Source organism: Marmota flaviventris, chromosome 5, assembly GCF_047511675.1.
Source record: "Marmota flaviventris isolate mMarFla1 chromosome 5, mMarFla1.hap1, whole genome shotgun sequence".
Lineage (NCBI taxonomy): Eukaryota > Metazoa > Chordata > Mammalia > Rodentia > Sciuridae > Marmota > Marmota flaviventris.
Window position 1 is genome coordinate 147,997,845 of NC_092502.1, and position 23,721 is coordinate 148,021,565.

Below are 23,721 nucleotides of genomic sequence, written 5' to 3' on the forward strand. Positions count from 1 at the left end.
ATAGACCAAGAAGGGGAATAGCTGGGTCAAATGGTGGCTCCATTCCCAGCTTTCCAAGAAATCTCCATACTGCTTTCCAAATTGGCTGCACCAATCTGCAGTCCCACCAGCAATGTACAAGTGTACCCTTTTCCCCACATCCTCGCCAGCACTTGTTGTTGTTTGACTTCCTAATGGCTGCCAATCTTACTGGAGTGAGATGGTATCTTAGGGTGGTTTTGATTTGCATTTCTCTGACAGCTAGAGATGTTGAGCATTTTTTCATGTACTTGTTGATTGACTGTATGTCCTCCTCTGAGAAGTGTCTGTTCAGGTCCTTGGCCCATTTGTTGATTGGGTTGTTTGTTTTCTTATTGTCTAATTTTTTGAGTTCTTTGTATACTCTGGATATTAGGGCTCTATCTGAAGTGTGAGGAGTAAAGATTTGTTCCCAGGGTGTAGGCTCCCTATTTACCTCTCTTATTGTTTCTTTTGCTGAGAAAAAACTTTTTAGTTTGAGTAAGTCCCATTTGTTGATTCTAGTTATTAACTTTTGTGCTATGGGTGTCCTATTGAGGAATTTGGAGCCCGACCCCACCGACTGTAGATCGTAGCCAACTTTTTCTTCTATCAGACGGCGCGTCTCTGATTTGATATCAAGCTCCTTGATCCATTTTGAATTCACTTTTGTGCATGGCGAGAGAAAGGGATTCAGTTTCATTTTGTTGCATATGGATTTCCAGTTTTCCCAGCACCATTTGTTGAAGATGCTATCCTTCCTCCATTGCATGCTTTTAGCCCCTTTATCAAATATAAGATAGTTGTAGTTTTGTGGATTGGTTTCTGTGTCCTCTATTCTGTACCATTGGTCCACCCGCCTGTTTTGGTACCAGTACCATGCTGTTTTTGTTACTATTGCTCTGTAGTATAGTTTGAAGTCTGGTATCGCTATACCGCCTGATTCACACTTCCTGCTTAGCATTGTTTTTGCTATTCTGGGTCTTTTATTTTTCCATATGAATTTCATGATTGCTTTCTCTATTTCTACAAGAAATGCCGTTGGGATTTTGATTGGCATTGCATTAAACCTATAGAGAACTTTTGGTAATATCGCCATTTTGATGATGTTAGTTCTGCCTATCCATGAACAGGGTATATTTTTCCATCTTCTAAGATCTTCTTCTATTTCTCTCTTTAGGGTTCTGTAGTTTTCATTGTATAAGTCTTTCACCTCTTTTGTTAGGTTGATTCCCAAGTATTTTATTTTTTTTGAAGATATTTTGAATGGAGTGGTTGTCCTCATTTCCATTTCAGAGGATTTGTCGCTGATATACAGGAATGCCTTTGATTTATGCGTGTTGATTTTATATCCTGCCACTTTGCTGAATTCATTTATTAGCTCTAATAGTTTCTTTGTAGAGCCTTTTGGGTCTGCTAGGTATAGAATCATATCATCTGCAAATAGTGATAATTTAAGTTCTTCTTTTCCTATTTTGATGCCTTTAATTTCTTTCGTCTGTCTAATTGCTCTGGCCAGTGTTTCGAGAACTATGTTGAACAGAAGTGGAGAGAGAGGGCATCCCTGTCTTGTTCCAGATTTTAGAGGGAATGCCTTCAGTTTTTCTCCATTCAGAATGATGCTAGCCTGAGGCTTAGCATAGATTGCTTTTACAATATTGAGGTATGTTCCTGTTATCCCTAGTTTTTCTAGAGTTTTGAACATAAAGGGATGCTGTACTTTGTCAAATGCTTTTTCCGCATCTATCGAGATGATCATATGGTTCTTATTTTTAAGTCTATTGATGTGGTGAATAACATTTATTGATTTCCGTATATTGAACCAGCCTTGCATCCCTGGGATGAATCCTACTTGATCATGGTGTACAATTTTTTTGATATGTTTTTGTATCCGATTCGCCAGAATTTTATTGAGGATTTTTGCATCTAGGTTCATTAGAGATATTGGTCTGTAGTTTTCTTTCTTTGAAGTGTCTTTGTCTGGTTTAGGTATCAGGGTGATGTTGGCCTCATAGAATGAATTTGGAAGTTCTCCCTCCTTTTCTATTTCCTGAAGTAGCTTGAAAAGTATTGGTATTAGTTCTTCTTTAAAGGTTTTGTAAAATTCTGCTGTATACCCATCTGGACCTGGGCTTTTCTTAGTTGGTAGTCTTTTTATGGTTTCTTCTATTTCCTCAATTGATATTGGTCTGTTTAGGTTTTCTATATCCTCCTGACTCAATCTGGGCAGATCATATGACTTAAGAAATTTATCTATGCCTTCACTATCTTCTAATTTGTTGGAGTATAAGGATTCAAAATAGTTTTTGATTATCTTCTGTATTTCTGAAGTGTCTGTTGTGATATTGCCTTTTTCATCCCGTATGCTAGTAATTTGAGTTCTCTCTCTTCTTCTCTTCGCTAGCATCGCTAAGGGTCTGTCAATTTTGTTTATTTTTTCAAAGAACCAACTTTTAGTTTTGTCAATTTTTTCAATTGTTTCTTTTGACTCTTCAATTGAAACATCTTAATCAGTTTTTGAATTCCATAAAAGTCTTGTTGGAATTTTAAAAATCAGAATCATATTGAATTTTTAAGTTAATTTTAGAGGAACTGACATCTTAATGACATAGAATCATCCAATCTATGACCAGGTTATAGCTCATTTGGAGTTTTTAAGAGCAACATAATAATTTTTTCCATAAAGATCCTTTCTTCGTAGCTTTCATTAGATCTATTCCCAAGTCTGTTGTATTTAAAAGTCCAGTTAAATTTTTTAAATCATTTTTAAGGTATTGTTTAAATCTTACATATCCTTACTATTTTTTTTTTTTTTTTTGGTCAGCATGGCCTATCAATTACTAAGAGAGATACTTTAAAATTTCCCATAGAATCTCCTTTACCTCTCCCTTTTTTTTCTTGATATTTATGTAAAGTTGTAATATTGGTTAAAGTTTGGAATCATTTATTTAGAATATTCCTGGTGATTCTTTTAATTCATTATCACTAATGATGCTTTTATTTTCTCCCTTGAGGTTGATGTTGTTCAATACTAACATAGAAACGAAGCTTTCTCTTATCTTTTGCCTGGAATGTCTTTAACATTCTTTTACTTTTGATCTTTCTGTCCTATGTTTTAGGAACTTTAGGTTTTTAGCATCACATAGCTCAAATTTTAAAAATCCTGTCTGACAAGCATGGTCTCAAATGATATTTATTCCATTTACCATTATTATAAATATCAATGTGTTTAATTTTTTTCTTTGATCTTGTTTTGCACTATTTACTCTACCTTATCCATTTTTTTACTGGACTGGGAGGATTTTTTTAACCTGTTCTTTCCCCATTTTCTCTAGGATTTGCTATACTGTTTAGTCCTTCTTTCTTCTCCCTTGGGATGAAATTGTAAATTCTTTTATTTACTATCTATAAACTGATAACTTCCAAATTTTAACAGTTAAAAGTTACTCAACATCTGTTTCCATTCTTTCAAACAACAAAAGGAACTTACCAGCTTTAATTTGGTTCCGTTCATCTTCTCTTACTCAGAGCTTGTCACTGTTTTCTTCTACCTTGTGTTGTGGTTTGGACATCCCCAAAAGCTCCTGTGTCACTGCAGGAATGTTCAGAGGTGAGATGATTAGAGCTGTCACCAGATCAGTCTAACCTGGACTGAACGGACTGACCGGATAGTAATTGTAGACAGGCAGGTGACTGGAAGAGGTGGGTCCGCGGAGGCATGTGTGCCCTGGCGCGGTTCATCTTCCCTGTGGGCCTTCCCCTTTGTCTCTCTTCCTCCAGGTTGCCAGGAGCTAGGCTGCTTTCCTCCTCTGTTCCCTTCTGCCATGATGTCCTGCCTGACTTCAGGCTCTGGGGCTGGAATTGACTGAGACGGGCTGAACATCTGAAAACAGGACCCAAAATAAACTCCCCAGCCCCCAAGGTGTTCTTGTCTGGTCTTCTGGTCACCGTGACATATTTAGACTTTTTAGAGCAGTCGTGCTTGTGTAGATCTATCCATACATTACAGTGTCCTTGCCCACGCCTCTGCGTCTTGTTCTTGCCTTCTTCTTGAAGCATATTCTTCCATAAACCTTCGAAGGTCCTTTACTAGTAAACTCTCAGGCTTTGTGATCTTGTCTTTGTTTTACTCTTGGCATTGAGAACAATCATTTAATTGAATATAGAACTTTGTTTTGGTTATTATTTTTTCTTAACAGTTGGTATCAATGGACTGAGGGATGGGAGGGTAAAAGAGTGTCTAGTTTGAAGAGTCTGCCCATCAGAATACCTAAAGGGAACTGAACCACAGTGGGGGCCCATGTGAGGCCATCTTAAGGACCACAGGGAATCCACAGCGACACTGGTGCTCACTCAGAGCACAGCAGCCGTCCTCTTGCAGGTGCACGTGTCTCTCTCCCCACTGGATTGTGAGCCCCCCGAAGCTGAGTCTCCCCTTTCTTTATCATCACAGTCTTCCTGCTCTAGTCTCTGTTTCCCAAATTCAGGGTGTGAACTGAACCCACACTTACAGTGAGCCCACTGGAGGTCACGCTGCAGATGTCAAACTTTGTATTAATATCGCTCTCCCTCCTACATGATCCATCTGCTTTTCTACATGGTCAATCCCTTCAGCATACAAACCCTATTCACAGAAAAGTTTCCTTCCCCACAACCCACCCCCTACCATCCCATTTCGTTGCTTTTCTTCAAGCTATAATTATGGTCTATTATTTTTTGGTGTGTTAATCAGCTTGCCATTACTATGACAAATACCGGAGATAACAAACTTAAAGGAGGAAAGGTTTGTTTTGGAACATGGTTAAGAGGTTTCAGTCCATAGTTACTTGGTCACATTGCTTTGGGCCTGCAACAGTTCAATACATCATGGCAGAAGCAGAAGAAGCAGGGGAGGCTGTTTGGAAGCAGCAGGGAAGGAGAAGAGAGAGAAAGTCTAGGGTCTGAGTATTCCCTTTAAAGCAATGCCCCAAGTGACATAACTCCCTCCCGCTAGGCCCAACCTGTTAAGGGTTCCACCTCCTCCCAATAGCCCCAGAGGCTGGGGACCAAGCCTTTCACATATGGGCATTTGGGGGACACTTGACATTCAAACTATAACTGTTTGCATTCACAGTAACCACTGTTTTTTTTTTTAACTCTTTATTCTTCCACCCACTCGAATCTGCTTCTACCCCCACCAGTCGTGTGAAGGTCACCAATAGTTTCCATTTTTTTCCAAACATAAAATCATTGCATGAACCCATCACATGCCATTAAATTTCATTTAAAAGTGTTGAAATGATAATGAACATTCTTATACCCGACTTTTCTTAGGATAAAATCCTATTAGTAGAATTATAAAATCAAATAACTCGAACACTTGATATATACTGCCAAATGATCCCAGAAGGAGGAGGGGAGATCACTTTTAAAATCATATCCTCCTGATGCTATGGGCAATTGCTTTCTGCCATTAATAATTAGTTTACAGTCACTACCAAACTCCTAGTAAAAATGACTGTAGGCTGGGGTTGTGGGTCAGTGGTAGAGCGCTTGCCTAGCATGTGTGAGGCACTGGGTTTGAGTCTCAGCACTGCATATAAATAAATAAAATAAAGGTCCATTGACTTATTAAAAAAAAAAAAAAAGACTGAGTAGATACTTAGAGTATCTACCAGATTACAACTAGGGACCTTGAACAATTACTTTACTTTTAGAGTATGCAGAGCACCTGCAGGAAGCTTTGGCTCTTATGGAGAACATTCCTTCACTCACTTCTTTAATAGACATAATGAGTGTGTCCTGTATTCATAATGCTGGATCCCAATGTGAGCCATTTAGAAATGCTTTAATTGCCTGTCAAAATTTTACACTGCCCACCCCACCTCCAGTCCTGTGATATTGCCAGAGAAAATAGAGAGTGAATTATTTTCCATTGCTCTCAAAAGTTACAAAGCCTGCAAGCCTGAAATTTTCAGCACACCACAATGAAGATATAGCCATAGTCTTTTCTTCTGTGCTTGCAGCCACGTTTACCATTATGCAGTGCCTGAGTCCCTGCCATTCGGCAGGCAGCAGAGAAGCAGGTGCATCACACCTTGGTTTCTGGCCACCTGCTTAACCTTCCACAGCCATTAGAGGAGCAGGGAGCCTTGCAGAGAAAGACACTATGCTTGGTTGACTGGTTGATGTTCTTTAAAAGACAGCGCCCCACAGGGTTTATGCACCATTAGCACTTCCTCTGCATGTGCATACATACAAATAAAGAAATCCGAGGAGCTTTAAGGTGAGGGCTCTGGAAGTCATTTGGTGCCTGGAGTGCCATTCTTGGTCAATGGCCATATTACAGTTTTGCAAAGCATGTGAGCAGAAAGGAAGAGCCCTTCCTATGGTAGTACTCAGAACTGCTCTCTTCCAGCAACCCCACCTCTACCATAGAAACATACCCTTGGATTAATTAGCTTTTTTCATATTGAGAGGGAATGATTTAGGAAAATTGGTTGGAAAAAAAACAAGAACAAGGGAAACCATGAAGCTTCTTTGTAGTCTCTCTGGGCTCTGGGCTGCTGAGGCAGGTGTTGTGCAGGCCTTCCTCGTGCAGAAATAGAAACCCCACCCTGTGGTCCTCAGGGGCACAGTGGGGCTCTTGTGACTTACCCACTCCACATGCACCCAGTTGCCATATTTCCAGCTGAGATAGAGAGGATCTAATTGAGTTGTTCAGTCACCATCTGTTTCAGTTAGCAATGAATTATTTCAGCTTTCATAACCACCTTCACTGCCCAAGAAAATGTAGAGGGAAGAGGAGTTCTAGCAGACTTTTACTTGCATCTTAGTGACCCAAACCCTCTTGACTCCTCCCTCAACCTTGATGCAGAGGAGGCCCAGAAATCTAGTATGCACCTTCCCTATTCTCTGCAACAGAAGCAGGCGAAGGGGTTGGTGCTGGAATATCTGCCTACCTCCCAGTATGCAGCAGAGCTTTCCATACCCAGCCTCTTTAAAATGGTCATTATGGATATGGTTGTTTTATGCTAGCACATAGATCTATTTCATCATATTTTTGGCCACAGAGCAATCCTGGCTTCACATAAAGCAGACAGCCCAAGCCAAAGCAGCTTAAGGCAAAAGGGACACTTGGAACATCAACTCCAGGAAGGGCTCTGAGTATGGATTATTTTCCAGGAAAACTCTGCAGAATGATTTCCTTAACATCCTGGAAAGGATGATTAATGGCCTTCAAGCTCTCTGTGTGGTTCCTCCCGTGGCTGGACTTTGGTTTTTAGAACCTGGATGAAGCTGCTGTCAGATTTGCAGATTATGTTTCAACTCTTCCACAAGTTCACTCTATTGCCCGTAACTTTTAAAAGTTCCTACTGTGTGCCAGGAGTGAGTGAGGTTGTAATTGTACCAGATGGACAATATTACTTTTCTTAAGGATTTTACAATCTACTGGGAAAGTCTCACTTTTGAAATCATCATGCAAATAAACAGGTAATTGCAGAGTCAATGCTATAAAGGAAAGAACAGTGAAAACATTCGAGAGGGAACTCATCCTTATCTGGAGTAAAGGGAAGAAAATGTTTTGAGCAGAGATATTAAAGAATTTTTAAAAACAAAGGGACAGGATAAGATTTCCAAATATAGGGACCAGTAAATGAAAAGTTCCTGAGATAGAAGAAAATTTGATGTCTCCAAGAATTTGTAGGAAGAATGGAGCAGGGTGAGAAAGACTACACTGGTGTGAGATCAGACTAGCTGATAGATTCAGTCACACAGGGTCTTTGAGAGGACCCAGGCCACAGTTCTTATCTGTCAATATTCTATCTAACCAACCAGACCCAGTTTCTGTCCAAGATTTACTGTCTAATGGGGAACCCTTCTTCTCCAACCATTCTTTTGTTTGTTTGTTTGTTTGTTTGTTTGTTTGTTTTTTGGTACCAGGGATTGAACTCAGGGTCACTCAGTCACAGAGCCACCTCCTTAGCCTTATTTTGTATTTAGAGACACTAAGTTGCTTAGTGCCTTGCTTTTGCTGAGGCTGGCTTTGAACTCTCGATCCTCCTGCCTCAGCCTCCTGAGCCACCTCTGGGATTACAGGCGTGTGCCACTACACCCAGCTCTCCAAGCATTCTTGATACTGGTGGGTGTTTTGGACCTTGAGGAAACAGAGTCAGCAGGACTTTTCCTCTTTTCCCGCTTTCAGAATGCATTAAGAAATAAGAAAGCACAATTAGACAGAATTGGATGCCACCATTATTTGTGATAAAGGCTGAGTCAGAAGACATAGTTTATCCTAGGAGCCACAGTGGGTTTGCGGACTTCTTTCTGCCCAGCCCAGACTCTGGGACAGGACACTGGGTGTGGACTTGCACAGGGGTCCCCCTACCCAGGTCACAGCTTTCCTCTGGTTGAGATGGAGAGGGAAGGCGAGAGGGAACAAATTTGTCCCAAATTCCTCTTCCCTCCTCTAAATCCTTTGATAGAATCACCTCCCTTGGCTCAGAACTGTGGGCCAAATGCTTCCACACAGCAGCTTGATTACTGTCTCCACTTGGATAGGGAGGGAAAGGGGTTGGACAGGAACCCAAGAGGACTTAGGGAAACTCTGTCTTCACGATGGGAACTTCGACAGAGGGAAATAAGCGTTCCCCCGTCATGATGCCAACTGCTGCTGAGAGAAGGACCAACCCAGCACTGCTGAATGAATATGGAATCGGATAAGGGTAGATTACGTTTCCAGGAGTGTTAAACACAAAGCTACGTCCCCGAGCATGTGATTTTTCTCACGGAACCAGCTTGTTTGGTTTTTTTTTCCTCTTTTTCATCCACGTAAGTAAAATGTTTATTTTTCAAACTTTGCGTGACGTGACAGATGCCTGCAACGTGTCTAAGTCAATATCATGGATTCTAGAGCAACAGAACATGAATGCCAGAAAGGGTCTCATGGGTCATGAAATCTAATCTTGTTCCTTATTTTTACGGACAACACGAGATTCAGAGAGATTAAGTGACTTAATCAAGATCACAGACCATTTGTGTCCCTCTCCTAACCTATTTGTATTCTATGACCAGAAACATTTCCAACTATTACCAAGTTGATACATCAGAGAGATTCACAATTTCTATGAAATCTGTTCTGTCTTCATAAAATAAAAGTCATCCTTCTGTCTCCTAAAAGAATCCGTTTTGTTTATCAGTTTTTCTTACAGCAGAATAACCTCTGAATTTGTTTAGCATTCAGTCTGTGGTTGACTACTCTAATTCTAATAAATGTCTCCTTTTTAATGTTCTCTTTTCCTAATTAACAGAGTGCCAAGTAGAAAGAGATAAAGCTATGCACTTTAATTACAATAACCTCAGGCTACTGGGAGAATTCTTATCACTAGATTAGACTGTACCTTCTGTGCTCACTTAAAAAAAAAACATAGCACTGGTAAAAAAAAAAAAAACAAAAAAAAAACTTCCTCTAAGCTGTGGATTTGAGACCCAAGGTGGTGAGGCCATCACCCACCACCATCAGGAAGAAAGGACAGTGAGCTCGAATTCCAGGTTTCTTCAAGTTCATGCTGTCTCTGGTCCTTTTTGTGTTTATTATCTTCTTATTAAAAACAGAAAATGACTATTAGGCTGGATTCTTATGAGACATAGGGAACTATGGATGTAAAGAGATCTAAAATATATGGTCCTTGTTCTCACAGGATTCCTATTACGTTGGTAAATATAAGAGCAGTATCCTAAGCCCAAGCGTCCAGGAAGTGTAAATGCCATCCTAACATGGCATTTACATCCCCAAACATGGTTTGTTTCATCAAGCTATGGAAGCTGTTTCCAAGCTCACAATTGGGGGCATACACCCATGGGTGGGCAGCTCCATCCAGGAGAAGATGAAGGGATGGCCTACAGGTCTTGATGGCTTCATATTTTTTAAAGCCACCTTTTTCCTCAGAAGGCTGTGATGTTCTCTTTTTTAAATGTCACTTGATTTTGATCTTTCAATGACACATTTTCAACTCTGTCTCCATAGAATGCAGGCTAACTGGAAGAATGGGCAGGGTCTATCTAAGGAGATGGGAGAGGGGACTAGATGGCAGTGTGGAGAAATCATTAACCACCATGTTGGGGTAGAGAAATAGAAGATGTATTCAGGAGGCAACTGCAGACCAGTTGGACCATAATATGGCTTTCAAAGAGAAGAAAAACAAGCCAGAAACACACTTTGGAGTCAGATCCTAAGTAGCATAATATAGTCAACAGAGAAACCAAGGATAAATTTTAACCCTGTTGTTTGCTATCTGTGTGCCTTTACTGAGTTATTTAATCTTTTTCTAAGTTTATATCTCCACATTGTAAATATGGCAGTAACAATACCAATTTAAAAGGATTTTGTGAGGATTCACAGAAACAGTATATGAAAATCTTCCAGCACACTGAAAACAATCAATGTATGCTAAATTTCAAGCCAGGTCTTTTACAACCTGCACAGTGTCTTCTGTGGGCAACTGAGAGTTAAGGAGTGAGATAGACCTTGGCTCTGAGGTCGCCTGGGCCAGTTTCGAAGCCTTTGATGTAAAGCAAGTTACCTAGTCTCCCTTAGCTTTAGTTTAGTTATGTACAAGATGGGAAAAATCATATTTATCTTGAAAGATCATTGAAAAATTTAGGAATGTGCTGTTAAGTTCCGAATGTACCTGGTAAGGAGGGAAAGACAGTAGGTTTCAATTAAAAAGATGATGGGGAAAGAGGGAGCCGAAAAGAGGAGTTTTTATCATGGAGATCCTCGAATTCTTGACCAAAGACCCTAGAACCTATCTCATAGGTAGTAGGGTGTTTTCTCAGAGAGCATACCAGAAGATGAAGATGAAGAGAATCTTGACACTGATGAAAACCTGTGGGAGAATGTCAGGATTGTGCACAGGGCCAAGAGAACACCCAGGAAATAGAGAGACCAACCTACTGCTGAAAAAAGCCGGTTTCTTTACGTATGTGTTAGATAATTCTTCCACTACCGAGTGGATTCTTTCCTCTGAAATCCAAGAACTCTTGAATATGTGAGAGACAGAAATGGAGAACGAGGAAGAGAGAGAGAAGACAGAGACATAGAAAATGAGAGAGACCAGGAGAAAGGTAAAAAAGATACCAAGATGAGGAGAGAGAGGAGGAAGCTCTTCTCAAGGGGTTTCTTGCTTTTTGTGTAAAGACATCTGGTGCACAGCTGTGCTGCATGCAGGTGGCTGAGACGACACACATCCAGGTATAAATCTGGCATCGAAAAACTTCAATTTTCAGCTGACAGATGGGATATTTTAAATAAAACGGGGAATTACTGGGGAGGGTATGAGAACATCATCTCCCCTGTGTTTTCCCACCTCCACCAAGATGTTCCTGAACAACAAGAACAGCACACTCCACCCTGGCACCAAATCATCAGCTGACCATGCTTCTCCCTTTTTGTCCAGGAGACACCTGGTTAGCACCATGACCCCTAACATTCTGTCTTTTCCTTAAGTTCCTTTTTCAATCTGCTTGCTGTTTTGCTTAGAAATGTGCTATTCTGAAAGTCCCCTATATTTTTAACTCCCAATGTAATGATATTTGGAGTTGAGGTCTCTGGGAAGTGATTTGGCTGAGGAGGAGGCCCTTGTGAATGGGATTAGTGACCTCATGCGAGAGGCCTGGGGACTCTTATTTTGCTCTTTTGCCATGTGAGAACTGTCCATCAGACACTGGATCTACTGGTGCTTTGATCTTGGGCTTTCCAGCCTCCAAAACTGTAAGAAGTAAATACTGGTTATATATACACCACACAGCTTAGGTGTTTTTGTTTTAGCAGCCCAAACATATTAAGACAAGGAGAGTGATTTTATTTTTGTGGAATACTTTATTAAGTTCAGTTGTTTTTAATGTCATATTTCCTTTTTTATAAAATCACCATGTTTTTTCCAGTCATATCAACACTAGACCTCTCTAACAGCTAATAGGCATCAGCAACCTGCCATAGTCAATCTCTCTTACCAAAGTTTTGATTCTCCCAGAGGCTGCTACCTGGCATGCTCAGTTCACAGCGAGGCCTCCTGCTCACCCAGACCCCAAATAGAGGGTCTCTGCTGCAGCATTGGAAAGGCCTTTACCCCTAGTGGAGAGCTGCCTAGGTGCAGCCCAACTCCAGAGCTTGGTGGATCAGTGCATTCCATGAATGACAGCTGAACAAAAACATCATCTGCCCATCCCTTGGGAGACAATGGCTTGTTCTGCCCCCTAAGAATCTCTTTGAGCCACCTTCCTGTGCTGAAAGATCCCATTGTCCTGCTAAGAGCCATGGAAGTGGTTGTCTTTCAGGATGCACACAAGGCCTCTTTTTTTTTTTTTGCTGGATGTGAGAGTATTTATTATAATTTCCCTTCTTTGTTTTAAAGAACTTTTAATGGAATAATTCAAATATGAAGGCATATACATATAGAAGGTGTATATAAAATACCACCAACACTTGTGCATCCAGTGCCTGTCTTAAACAGAGTACTGCACAGCACTCCCTGCAACCCCTGCCTGTCCCTCCTTGTTCACATCCCTCTTGCAATCTCCGTGGGTTAGTTCTATGATTGTCCTCGCCTTAACCTTTCTTAAGAGTTTAAATTACACACATATGTATCCCCAAATAATACATAAAGTTTTACTTGTGGTTGACTTTAGCATATATAGCATCAAATTGGATGTGTTATTTTGTAACTTGCTTTTTTTTTTTTTTTTTTTTGCATGAAATCATGTAAGATTAAGCCCTGTTGGTACATTAAATGCCTATTTTTTTTCACATCCTTTGCTATACAGTACTCCATTCCATAGATAGACTGTAATTCATCTGTCCATTCTCTGTTAGTAGACATTTGGGATGTTGTTTTTTTTTTCTTCTAAATAGCAATTTGGGGGTAATTCTTACTATCACTTTTTTTTTTTGGTGGATTGAACCCAGAGCTTCATGCTTGCTAGGCAAGTGCTCTACCCCTGAGCCATATCCCCAGTCCTGCTGTTATAAATTCTGATGCTGTGATATTGTGTTGCACATACCTGTAGAGCAGATATGTGTAAGAATTCTGTAGGTTATGTAAGTTGTGTGGGATTGGTGGGTGAAAAGGTATGAACATTTTTTTGACTTAATATTAACTATTTCCAAGTGTTTTGTAAAATGGTTGTACCAGTTTACACATCTAACATGAGTCCCCGTGGATCCCATTCTTGGTAATATTTTTACTTCCCGACTCACATGTTTGTCAGCTTGTCAGTACAAAATGGCTTTTTTTCTGGTATTAATCGGTGTTTCCTGAATTACTTATGAGGGAAAGCATTTTTGCATTCCTCTGTCATTGATGCCTCCTCTATCTACTGCCTTGAATTCCTTGGATCCTGATCTACATAGTCAGGATAGATAATAGTGCAAAGGTGCAGGTTGACACAAGATGTGCTGCTTCTCTTTGTGAAGGCCCTGAGGAAGCAGGAAGTGGCCGTTATGGACCTCGTTACATCACAGACATGGGTGCTGGAGAGGATGATGATGGATTTGAAGACGACCTAGATCTGGACATTTCCTTTGAGGAGGTAACAGTCCTCTCTGTTCTGCAAACCCACAGACTTTAGCTTTCTTGCTGAACAAGGCAATGTAGCCAGTGAAGCATGAACATTTTACTTCAAACTTAAATTGACCCATTTGCTTTTAACACATGTTTATTTCCTCTGACTCTGAGGCTCAAGGAGAGCATAAATTAGTAGTAGAGAAGATCCAGCCATGCTGAAGTTCTTGAGACACCGCTGCCTGCTGATCTCACAATCTGGCAAAAACCTAGTTAGATTTCCCACCAATGAAATTTTATAAAATCAGTTATTTTAAGGAAATAATAATTCCTTGACAAATAGTGCATCTTTGTAATAATGTAGTAAGAACAGCTCACATAATCTCAGCATTACCACTGATTTTCTGAGTAATAAAAGGTACTTAAAATCTCCATGTCAAGTTCTTCATCCATAAATTGGGGTCAGTGCTTCTGCCCCATCTACATCTCAGGGTTTGGGGAAAGTACTAATAGTGACCATACTTTCAAGAATTCAGCAACCTCCACAGTAAAGCAGTCTAATTACCATGCTGAGTCTTTATGCTGAATTTTTTTCTTCTCTGGTTTTAGGTGAAACCACTTCCTGCTACCAAAGGAGGGAATAAGAAAGTATTGGTGGAAACTTCTCTGTCTGACCCCCAGTCCTTTTCCAGACCTGCCCCCACTACCTCAGCATCTTTCCCCACAACTACCGTGGCTCTCCAGCCCACTCCAGCAGAAGGGAAGGGGAAGAAGGGTGTAGCCACGATGTCGAGGCTCTTTGAGAAGTCTTGTGATGAGATCCTCTGCCCTGCTGACAGCTTTTGTGTCAATGACTACACCTGGGGGGGCTCACGATGCCATTGCAACCTGGGCAAAGGTGGCGAGAGCTGCTCAGATGGTAGGTGCTCTGGGGGAAAATGTGGCAGTGATTGGGCCCCATGGAGAGCCAGATGTGAGCACTGTGATCCAAACATGTCTCCTTCTATTTCATTTGTAGGACAGGCCCTTTGCTCCTCATATTGGTCATTAAATTAGCTGAGCAAGGCAAATTGTGAAGCAACTTCCACTGCTTCTAATCATAGAGTCCAGCTCCTGTGTGTCAGATGGGTAGTCCTTTTGGAACAGCCACCATTAAGTCATCTCAGTAGCACCTTGGAGAGGTAGGCTCTAGAATTGGCTCATCTCTACCAAGAAGCTGCTTTGCCAGAAGAACACGGGCATGAGGGTGACAAGGACCATAGTTGGGCCAATTTACATTACACGAATGTGTAGCTGGAAAGTGATTGGCGGTTGTCTGAAAGCCTTCCACTTCTTTTTAGGGAAGCAAATACCAATCCCCCAAATCCAATAACTTCCCAACACTTTCAAAGTTCCAAGTCCCTAAGAGTGAGAACAGTAGGTATAAAAAGCAGAGAAAAGAAGACATAAGCTAAGTTGAAAAGATCAGCAAAGGCTTCCACATGATGGTAGCCAGGCAGGGGTGTATATTGATTTTTGCTTTTGAAGAAATGAGGCAACACCATCCTTTCATGTTGTCTTTTTGCTTTTCAGATATTCTTATTCAGTATCCTCAGTTCTTTGGCCACTCCTATGTAACTTTTGAGCCTCTGAAGAACTCCTATCAGGCATTTCAGATAACTCTTGAATTTAGGGTAAGGGGCATGAGTCGTCTGCTGCATGCTTATTTGGCACCTTAGAGCATCAAAAGGGAGATGGGGAACAGGCTGGGAAACAGGGGGAGGCATCCAAGATCAACCTGACACAGAGCCCGTCCTCTAACCAGATATAATAGGAGCAATGGGCACATTCGGGACAGTTAAAGGCCGAAGCCAAAGTGGGTTTAAGGGGGTGGGGGTAGTGTGTTACTGAACCACCGATCAAGACAAGGACGAAGGTTCCCAGAGAGGATGCTGGGGTCCCAGCAGAGCTGTCCATAGTCATGTCTCCTCCCAGCCAGGACTTCAGAAGTAACACTGCATGCTGTATTCCCAAATCCCCCTTAAAGAGAACCCCAGTGTCTGTCTTCATTGCAATGGCTGACACTGAACCTACCGAAAACAGTACTACCACCAGCCCCTCCCAGAGCACATCTGGAGAACTTGACAGAGGCTCTCTGGTCTGAATCAGCTGCAGATCAGAACTCAGTCAGTTAGTTCAGCTTAAGTGATTCTTTTTAATACCTTTGAAAAAACAAAGAGGTTTGAAGATCTGGAACAAGCCCCCCTTGAAGTACCTGCCACAGTATCCTCATCTAAGACAACCAGCAGGCTGATCAGAATGAATTTTTTTTTTTCCCAATCCTGGTCTCCCGGTAGTAAAAACCAAATGTGCATGTCTCCCAGGAAGGAATGAAGACTAGTAAAAAGAGTAAAGAAAAAAGTAGAATGCTCTTTGGTGACAGAAACTGGTGAGGGCTAGTGATGTGCTCACATGTGTGCACACGCGCACATGTCTTCTGGAGGTTCCGCAGCCGGGTCCACAGAACCCAGGCAAGAGCCAGTGCGGGGCGGGGGACCTTCCTCTCACCTCCCTGCCATTTCTACACACTGCTTACATCACTACCCCCTGTTTAACAATATGCACTGAGCCTGGGAGTGAATTGGAGCCCACATGCTGGGCACCTTGGAGACAGGGTACGTTGGGCGCAGGCAGAATGCTGAGCTTGCATATTCCTGAGTGCGTCCAGATGGCGCCCCCTGGAGGACGAGGCCATCACTGCTCATGTGGCTTTTCTTTGTGTAACAACAGGCGGAGGCAGAGGACGGCTTGCTGCTCTACTGCGGGGAGAACGAATATGGAAGGGGCGACTTCATGTCCCTGGCTATCATCCGACGCTCCCTGCAGTTCAGGTAACTCTTGCCCAAATCCCTACCAGTTTATTAAAATTCTCCTTACATTATATGACAAGTTCATAGAGTAAGTAAAATATAGAGAGGATGGACTCGTGTAGAAGAGGAGTGCCGAGCGGTTTCCCCAACACCGAGCGTCAGGACTTCAGGGTGCCTTTGAAAACCTGGGGTTTGGAACCTGCCGCCCCATTCACCCAGCAGCAGACAGCTCTGGTGCACCCAGCTCTGATGCAGCAGGAAGCTGGAGGTCAACCCTTCTCTGCTGGGGCTCCAGTGGACTTGATGGGAAGAAGGCTGCGAGCTCCTTCTGGTACCCTTGGGGCTACAGGGCTGATGGCCACAGAGAGCAGAGAGGAGCCCACAGCCTCCAGAGGGTTCACAGAGGCTCAAGCCACGTCCTCTATCCCTCAGGGCTGTGGTGAACCCAGTGGGTTGCCTCCTCTGCCCTGGTCATTCCTCCCAGCACACTTTTAGAAGCCACCCCTAGTACATGGGTGGCCTTCCCAGGACAGTTTCAGGGAGGAGTGAGGGGTATACCCAGTATCTATTTGTGAGTGACCAGGGGGCTTCTGCCTTGTCATTCCCCGTGGTGCTTGGCTGAGGTCCCAATGGCTCTGTTTCCCTGCTGCCTCACCTGCAGCACCTGACATCACCTCTCTGAGCTTGCATCTCTCCAGGACCTCAGTGGATTGAATGAGTTTACCTGTACAGGTGCCTGGAGCAGCCCCCTTCACCCCACAACCCCATCTCCTCAGCAAGCACTTGAGATGCATCAGAGGTTATGGTCTCTTTATATTATTTCAGCATAAAAAGTAATTTTCATGTAGAAAAACTTTTAAGCATCCCAGTTGAACTAGAAAATGGACCTTCATTCTTTGCTAAGTGATTTGATTTCTGGAAGTTTTATGGCAGCTGCCAGGATTGGGCAGTGGTTCTAACCTCTTGGGGCTCTAGCACCTGGAGGTTGGGAGAGATGCACAATAGCTCTGGCAGTTCCTGGCTGGTAGCAGCTCTTAAGCTCTGCAGTGCACACTGAGTGATGCTGACATCCCCCTCTGTGAAGCCTGTGAACACCATTCTATTCCACTGAGGTCATTATGAGAAAATGGGAGGATAGGAAAAGAGGGCTGCGGACTGTACACATCCTAATAAGGACAATGCCCATCACACCTTCTCCTAGAGAAGCACTCTCAGGATCCATATGCAAGTGGCATGGTGGCTGTTTAGAAGTTAACCAGAGAGAACCAAAGTTCTGCCTCTCAGGCATAGTGATGATCGGACAGCCCTGGACCCTAGGAAGGTTGGGAAAAGAAAATAATGCAGCCACCTAAGCATGCTCCTCCTCTGCCCCACACCTGGCCCCAGAGCTGGAGGCTCCTATAGAAACCTCACTTGTATGTGGGTACAGCTGCCCACAGATGGCAGGGCTGGCTGGCTTGCCAAAATGAGTGTGAAGACTTGGATTTTTATGTTTTATTAATATCACTCTGCCTGTCATTTGAGAGATGGGGAAAGTCCACAGAGAAATGTCTGGAAGCAGAGTGGCTCACATTCTAATTCTATGCACCTCAAACCCACTTTCCACATCTGGCAGTATCTGAAAAAGAGAAGGGAGGGCTTTGGCTGCCTGTCATTTTCTGAGCTGCAGAGATGATCCAGCGAAGAAGACACTATGTCCAAAGGCTCCATGGACAGGTTAAGGAGAAATAGATGGAGCCCCCAGGGAAGAGGCTTCTTGCTCATCCAGGCTCAGGTTTACACAGCTGCTGATATCTGTAGGCACAGCTCTGAACAGATCCACTCTGGAAGGAGCTGATGTCCTGGAAGGTATGTCCATAGAGTCTGGAAACACAGTGAGCTAATTGTTCAAAGAATCTTCCTTCCCTTTTCTCCTAACAGGTTTAATTGTGGAACAGGGGTCGCTATCATTGTAAGTGAGACTAAAATCAAACTGGGGGCCTGGCACACAGTGGTGCTCTACAGAGATGGGCTGAATGGGCTGCTGCAGCTGAACAATGGCACCCCCATGACAGGCCAGTCCCAGGTAAGGCTCACATCCTGCCGGCCCATTACCCTTGGCTTCCGGAGAGGGGCTCCCTGCAGAGAGCTGAGGCAGGGTCAGTCAGCAGGATGCAAAGGGACCCACACCACGGCTTTGCCAAGCTCCTGCTCTGCTCCAGGTGAGCTTTCAGGCCACATGCACTGCAGGGAGACTTGAACAGGCATCATTGCTTCTAGGTGCAGTGTGCCCAGGAACATGTTCTGCATCCACAAGGACATCACAGGGACATGGAAGCCAAGGAAAGCCCCTGTTGGAAGAACAGTCCCTCATCAATGTTAGACACAAAGCTTCCTTTTGAGGCAGGAGGGTCAGAGTCCTGTGGCTTTAGAAAATAGCTGGAAAGATTCCCTTGGTTCAAGATGCAGGAATAATGAATTCAGCACCTTTATGGAGATCATCATTGTAGGAAGTGGGGAAATAATTTAACTGTTGGGTTACTCAGCAAATCACCTAGGAATTCATATATTTGTTATGCTCTGAGTAATTTGAAGACTGTGTTTAGGGTAAAGAGCTCAGGTTAGCAACCTGCCAAGACACGGAACCTGTAATAATAAACAGGCAGGTATCTGTGTTCTCTTAGGGCAAATGGAGCAAGGAAACCATTGTGTATATGTCTAAGCTTCCTCCCCTCCTGGGCTCTTAACTACTCTTTTCTGGCAAGGTATGTTATATAAAGGGTCATGTCTTCATGATTCTAAAGGCAAAAAAAAAGTCATAAATTTGGACCCAAAGTTTCTAAAGGAACAAAAATCCAAATGTAATGAATGTGAGTACAGGGACACCATTTATACCCATATTCCTGGAGAATAAAAGGGCAGGCAGGGACTGGGGCTGTGGCTCGGTGGTAGAGCACCTACCTTGCACATGTGAGGTACTGGGTTCGATCCTCAGCACCACATAAAAAATAAATAAAGATATTGTGTTAAAAAAAAAAGGACAGATAAATGAACCACAAAGTCACATCAATGCCAGAACAATAAGACAAACTTGATAAATGAAATTTGATAGAACTAAAAAGACTTCAAACTTGGACACAAAATACAAACAAGAAGACAGGATGTTAAAATACATGCAATGCATGTAAAAATCTCCTATAGTTTAAAGCAAGGAAATTCAGTGATGATGAAAAAACAGAGCAGTAAAAACAAGATAAGGAAAGTATAGGCTGCATTAATAGAGGCATAGAACATAGAAAAAAGGTGGTAACAGTCTTTTTCTGTTCTAGTGACTATATAATAGTTTCCAGTGACTGTAATGGTGACTCCAGTCCTCTAAAAGGATTGCATTTGTTTCTGTAATAACATTCTAAGAGAGCCACAAAAAAATAGGAGCACATTCAAGGGCCAGTCACCCACATAGGAATATGACTTAAAATCCTTTTAATGATTGATGGAAGGAGTATTTGTTTAGATATGAGAAGATGAGGGCACGTTGCTTTTCATTGCAGAATGAAAAAAAAGAGTCTTGGGGAAGGAGGTTTTATTCAGTTGACCCCTAAGCCTGAAACAGAACAGGAAATGCCTTGGGGAGACCATTTTTAACTTCACCTAATCATACAAAGATGTGAAGAGGTGATATAGACTGTCTCGGGGGATGTTTTCCTGCCCTTGGGGGGACAGGTATTCAAAAAGCAAGTTATCAAAACCTTTGATAGAGATGTACAAGGAATCCAATGACTGATGTGAGTTCAGATGATTTACGTTTTCACATTTTTTCCAGTCTCCTAAAACTACGATTTTAATAAATATAAGAATTAATTGCAAAACATCAGGTAGTTTTTTTGTGGGCACTCAGGGCAAAGTTTGCCTCTACCCTACTGGGACTTGCTGAGCAAGTCTATAAGCAGGACCACAGATGTGGAATATTTAATAAACTGTCTGGGGAGACAGCAATTCTCTTTTAAGTTTGCTTCCCTAGAAGCAAGCCTGAGATGAGGAATCCCATACAAGTGATATATTAAGAAAATGCTCCTCAGGGAGAGTGGTAAGGGAGAAGAGAAGATGAACAGGGAAGAGGAAGAAGTCAGCAAGGGCCAGATCTCAGACACAGTTCTTCAGTGTGTGGCTCCGACCTGGTCCCCCAGTGGAGCTCTGGAGTATAGATTATACCTCAGAGTTGTCTCAAACTGTCAAGGGCGGTTCTGGGGTAATGCAAACTCCAGATCGTTTCCATTTCTGCAGGCAAAGCAGTCTCCAGGGACCCAAAATTAACCTCATGAGAGGTAAAGGCTTAAAGACAGCTGCCTGAGAGCTGTTGTGAAGGGCTCCTCCAAGGAGACACCTACCCCCTCTGATGCACTTAATGCTTTAGAAAGAGAATGAGCTGTCAGTTCACCTGCTTCCATCCTGGATCAGGGGATAAGACCCAAAGGGTGAGGATGGGATCAGGAAGAAGAGAACTCTGAAGATCTTGATAAGATAAGCCAAGAAAGTGTTTGATTCATCTAATGAAAGCACTGTGTCCAGCAGCTGGCAAACAACTTAATTAATCCTCCAACCCCACTGCAACTGCTGTCCTGCTCAGTCCCCTATTAACAGATGATTCTTATCTGTGCATTACAAAAGAGAAAAATAATGATTACATTTCTACTTGCTGGAAACAGAGTTAAAAGGATTCAGATTCGTGTGTTTATTAAGTTGTGGCCAAGTGCCTTTCCCCAGATCCTGTGTTTATCCTTTCATTCAAATGAAGGAGATATTTCTTTCCTAACAAAAACAAAGAATATGGTACCTTAATTTTCTCCTACTAATGTTCAGCTCTATATTTTGTAACCTCCAAACCTGCTATCTGGATTGCGTTTCGGTCTAAGATTGGAAATTTCCCTGCCTTGCTGTAATGACATTTTTAAAAACAAGTTGCATCCATAGGCCAACTGAAAAATATCTTGCAACACAATCTGTTTGGCAATTACTCCCCTGTGGTGTTTTCTGCAGTACATAGTATAAAGGCGGTTTGGTGAGTGAAAGGGTAGGTATTGGCCCACATATACCCAAAATTAGTATGGCCACCTTTGGGGGACAGTATAACCCTATGACCCGTCCAAGGTACACAGTAAATTGGTGTCAGGATTGGAAAGAGAAAGGTTGTTTTGGGATGCCTGGCATGGTCCAGAGCCTGCTGGGTTGGTCTGGGCTCTGACCTCCCTTCCCTTCCTTTCTGGGCATTCCAACATCTTCCCTGCAGGAAGCACAGCCCCCTGGGAGCTCCCTGAGTTTCACATGGTAACTGTGGGTCTCATTTCTCAATAGGGCTATGTCTTAAAGACAAATGCTTGTGAAAGAGAACCCTGGGACTGTAACCTGCATCTTAACAGCCTTCTTTACCAAATTCTGCTGTGTTTTGGCTTTTGAGTTTGTTTCGTGAGATCCTTCTTATTTTTCTTAAAGGGCCAGTACAGTAAAATTACCTTCCGGACACCTCTATATCTTGGTGGGGCTCCCAGCGCTTACTGGTTGGTCAGAGCAACGGGAACAAACCGAGGCTTTCAAGGCTGTGTGCAGTCGCTTTCGGTTAATGGGAAGAGAATGGATATGAGGCCTTGGCCGCTGGGGAAAGCCCTTAGTGGGGCTGATGTGGGTAAGTGACTGCCCAGTGGGTTGGGAGGGTTTGTGGGGTTACCTTTCTGGTTTGGGCCAGGAAGGTGAGCAGCCAGAAGGACTGCAGAACTTCAGGGGGGAGGACCGTGAAAGCTGGTGCCCTGTGAACATGTTGACCTTGACTCTGAGCATATGGTATCAATAGGGTGAAGCAAACTCTGGGATGTACCCTGCTGCCATCTTAACCTCTGCTTGAAATGCAGTGTGGGCGCACTGGGCAGAGCAAACGCATCAGCCTTCTCACCCCAACTTTCCCTGGTCCAGTGTAAAAGCCAACACAATCGTATAAGAAGAGATTTTCTGTGTCCTCTGTTCTACAGGAAGAAGGTCAAATTCTCATTTTTGACCACCACGCCAAACATTTTCTGTCTTGGTTCCCAAGGCTGCAGTAACACAGTGTCACAGATCGCATGGCCTAAATATCAGCAGTTCGTTTTCTCCTGTTCTGGAGGCTGGAAGTCCAAGGTCAAGGTGCAGGCAGGCTCTGCTTCTTGCGGCTCTTTGTTGAGCTCTTGGCTGGCTGGCTGCTCTCTGGAAGGGCCTCACGTGGTCTTCCTCTGTGTGTGTGCCCCTGGGTCTTTGCATCCAAATTTCCTCTTCTTCTAAGGACAATAGTCAGATTGGACCTGATCCCCCCTCCCAAGATCTCATGTAACATTAATTACCCCTTGAAAGGCCTTATTTCCAAGTGCAGCCACATTGGGAATGAGGGTGTCAACTTATGAACTTTGAGGAAGATACAACACAGCGCCTATTGGTGACAGCCGTGAAGTCTCACTCCGGCTCATCAACTCTTACTCATTCTTTCACTCAATAAATACTTATTTGAGCACATGTTTAGTGCTCGTCTCAATGCTGAGTGCTAGAGATGAAGTGATGAACGAGACAGACAGGTCCCAGCTGGGCTGTCATGCAGCTGCCATGAGGAGACACCTCGTCAATCAAATAATCCCACGAATCAAAGTAAAATGACAGCTGGGGAAAGTGTTACAAAAGAGAAATGATAGTGCAATAATCGTGTGTAACAGGGAGATTTTTAAGGCCTGGGTAGAGAGAGGGTCTCTAGTGAGTGAAATGACTACATGATTTCAGGTAGCCACCAGAAGACATATTTTGAGATATTTGCAACAAATGCAATGTAACGATACCTGCGAGATCACTAAACTGGCAATGAACTTGAAGTTCATCCCCGAATTAATAGTTTAAGGAAGGGCTGGGCAGGTAGCTCAGTGATAGAGCATGTGCTTAGCATGCACAGCCCTAGACTTAATCTCCAGCAGCAAAAAATGGGGGTTAAAAGAATTTAAAATAATGGTTGAGAGAGACACTCAATTCTGGTCAGAACAATGAGGAGGTAATATTTTCCCCATCTAAGTTCACGGACGCCCTGCACCATTAGCCTCTCTGCTTATTCTACTTACTCAGTCAGATCTGTCTTCTCCTACTTAAACAAGTGCCACAGTGACCCTGGACTGGGAGCCCAGGGAACCTGTCTCCTTTCTTTGACTCTGGACTCCCACAGAAGACATTCCCACTGTCTTCTTGTGCTTAAAATGGAGCCCAAGCAAACTCCTCCTCTGCTTCCTCACTTCATAGCCCCCATCCCTCACTCTTGGCACGGTTATTCTTGTCTCCAAGCTACACACCTTGAGATA

General features: G+C 42.9%; 1 protein-coding gene across 1 annotated transcript in view; it reads left to right on the forward strand.

The window, feature by feature from the left end:
* Egflam (EGF like, fibronectin type III and laminin G domains) overlaps window positions 1-23,721 on the forward strand; it is a 179,787-nt gene that overhangs the window by 118,715 nt on the left and 37,351 nt on the right. The window contains exons 8-13 of the mRNA XM_027936295.2: window positions 13,451-13,566; window positions 14,148-14,457; window positions 15,111-15,211; window positions 16,308-16,408; window positions 18,308-18,452; window positions 21,857-22,046. Of these exons, the coding sequence (XP_027792096.2) occupies window positions 13,451-13,566; window positions 14,148-14,457; window positions 15,111-15,211; window positions 16,308-16,408; window positions 18,308-18,452; window positions 21,857-22,046 (963 nt within the window). The remainder of the gene's footprint in view (window positions 1-13,450; window positions 13,567-14,147; window positions 14,458-15,110; window positions 15,212-16,307; window positions 16,409-18,307; window positions 18,453-21,856; window positions 22,047-23,721) is intronic.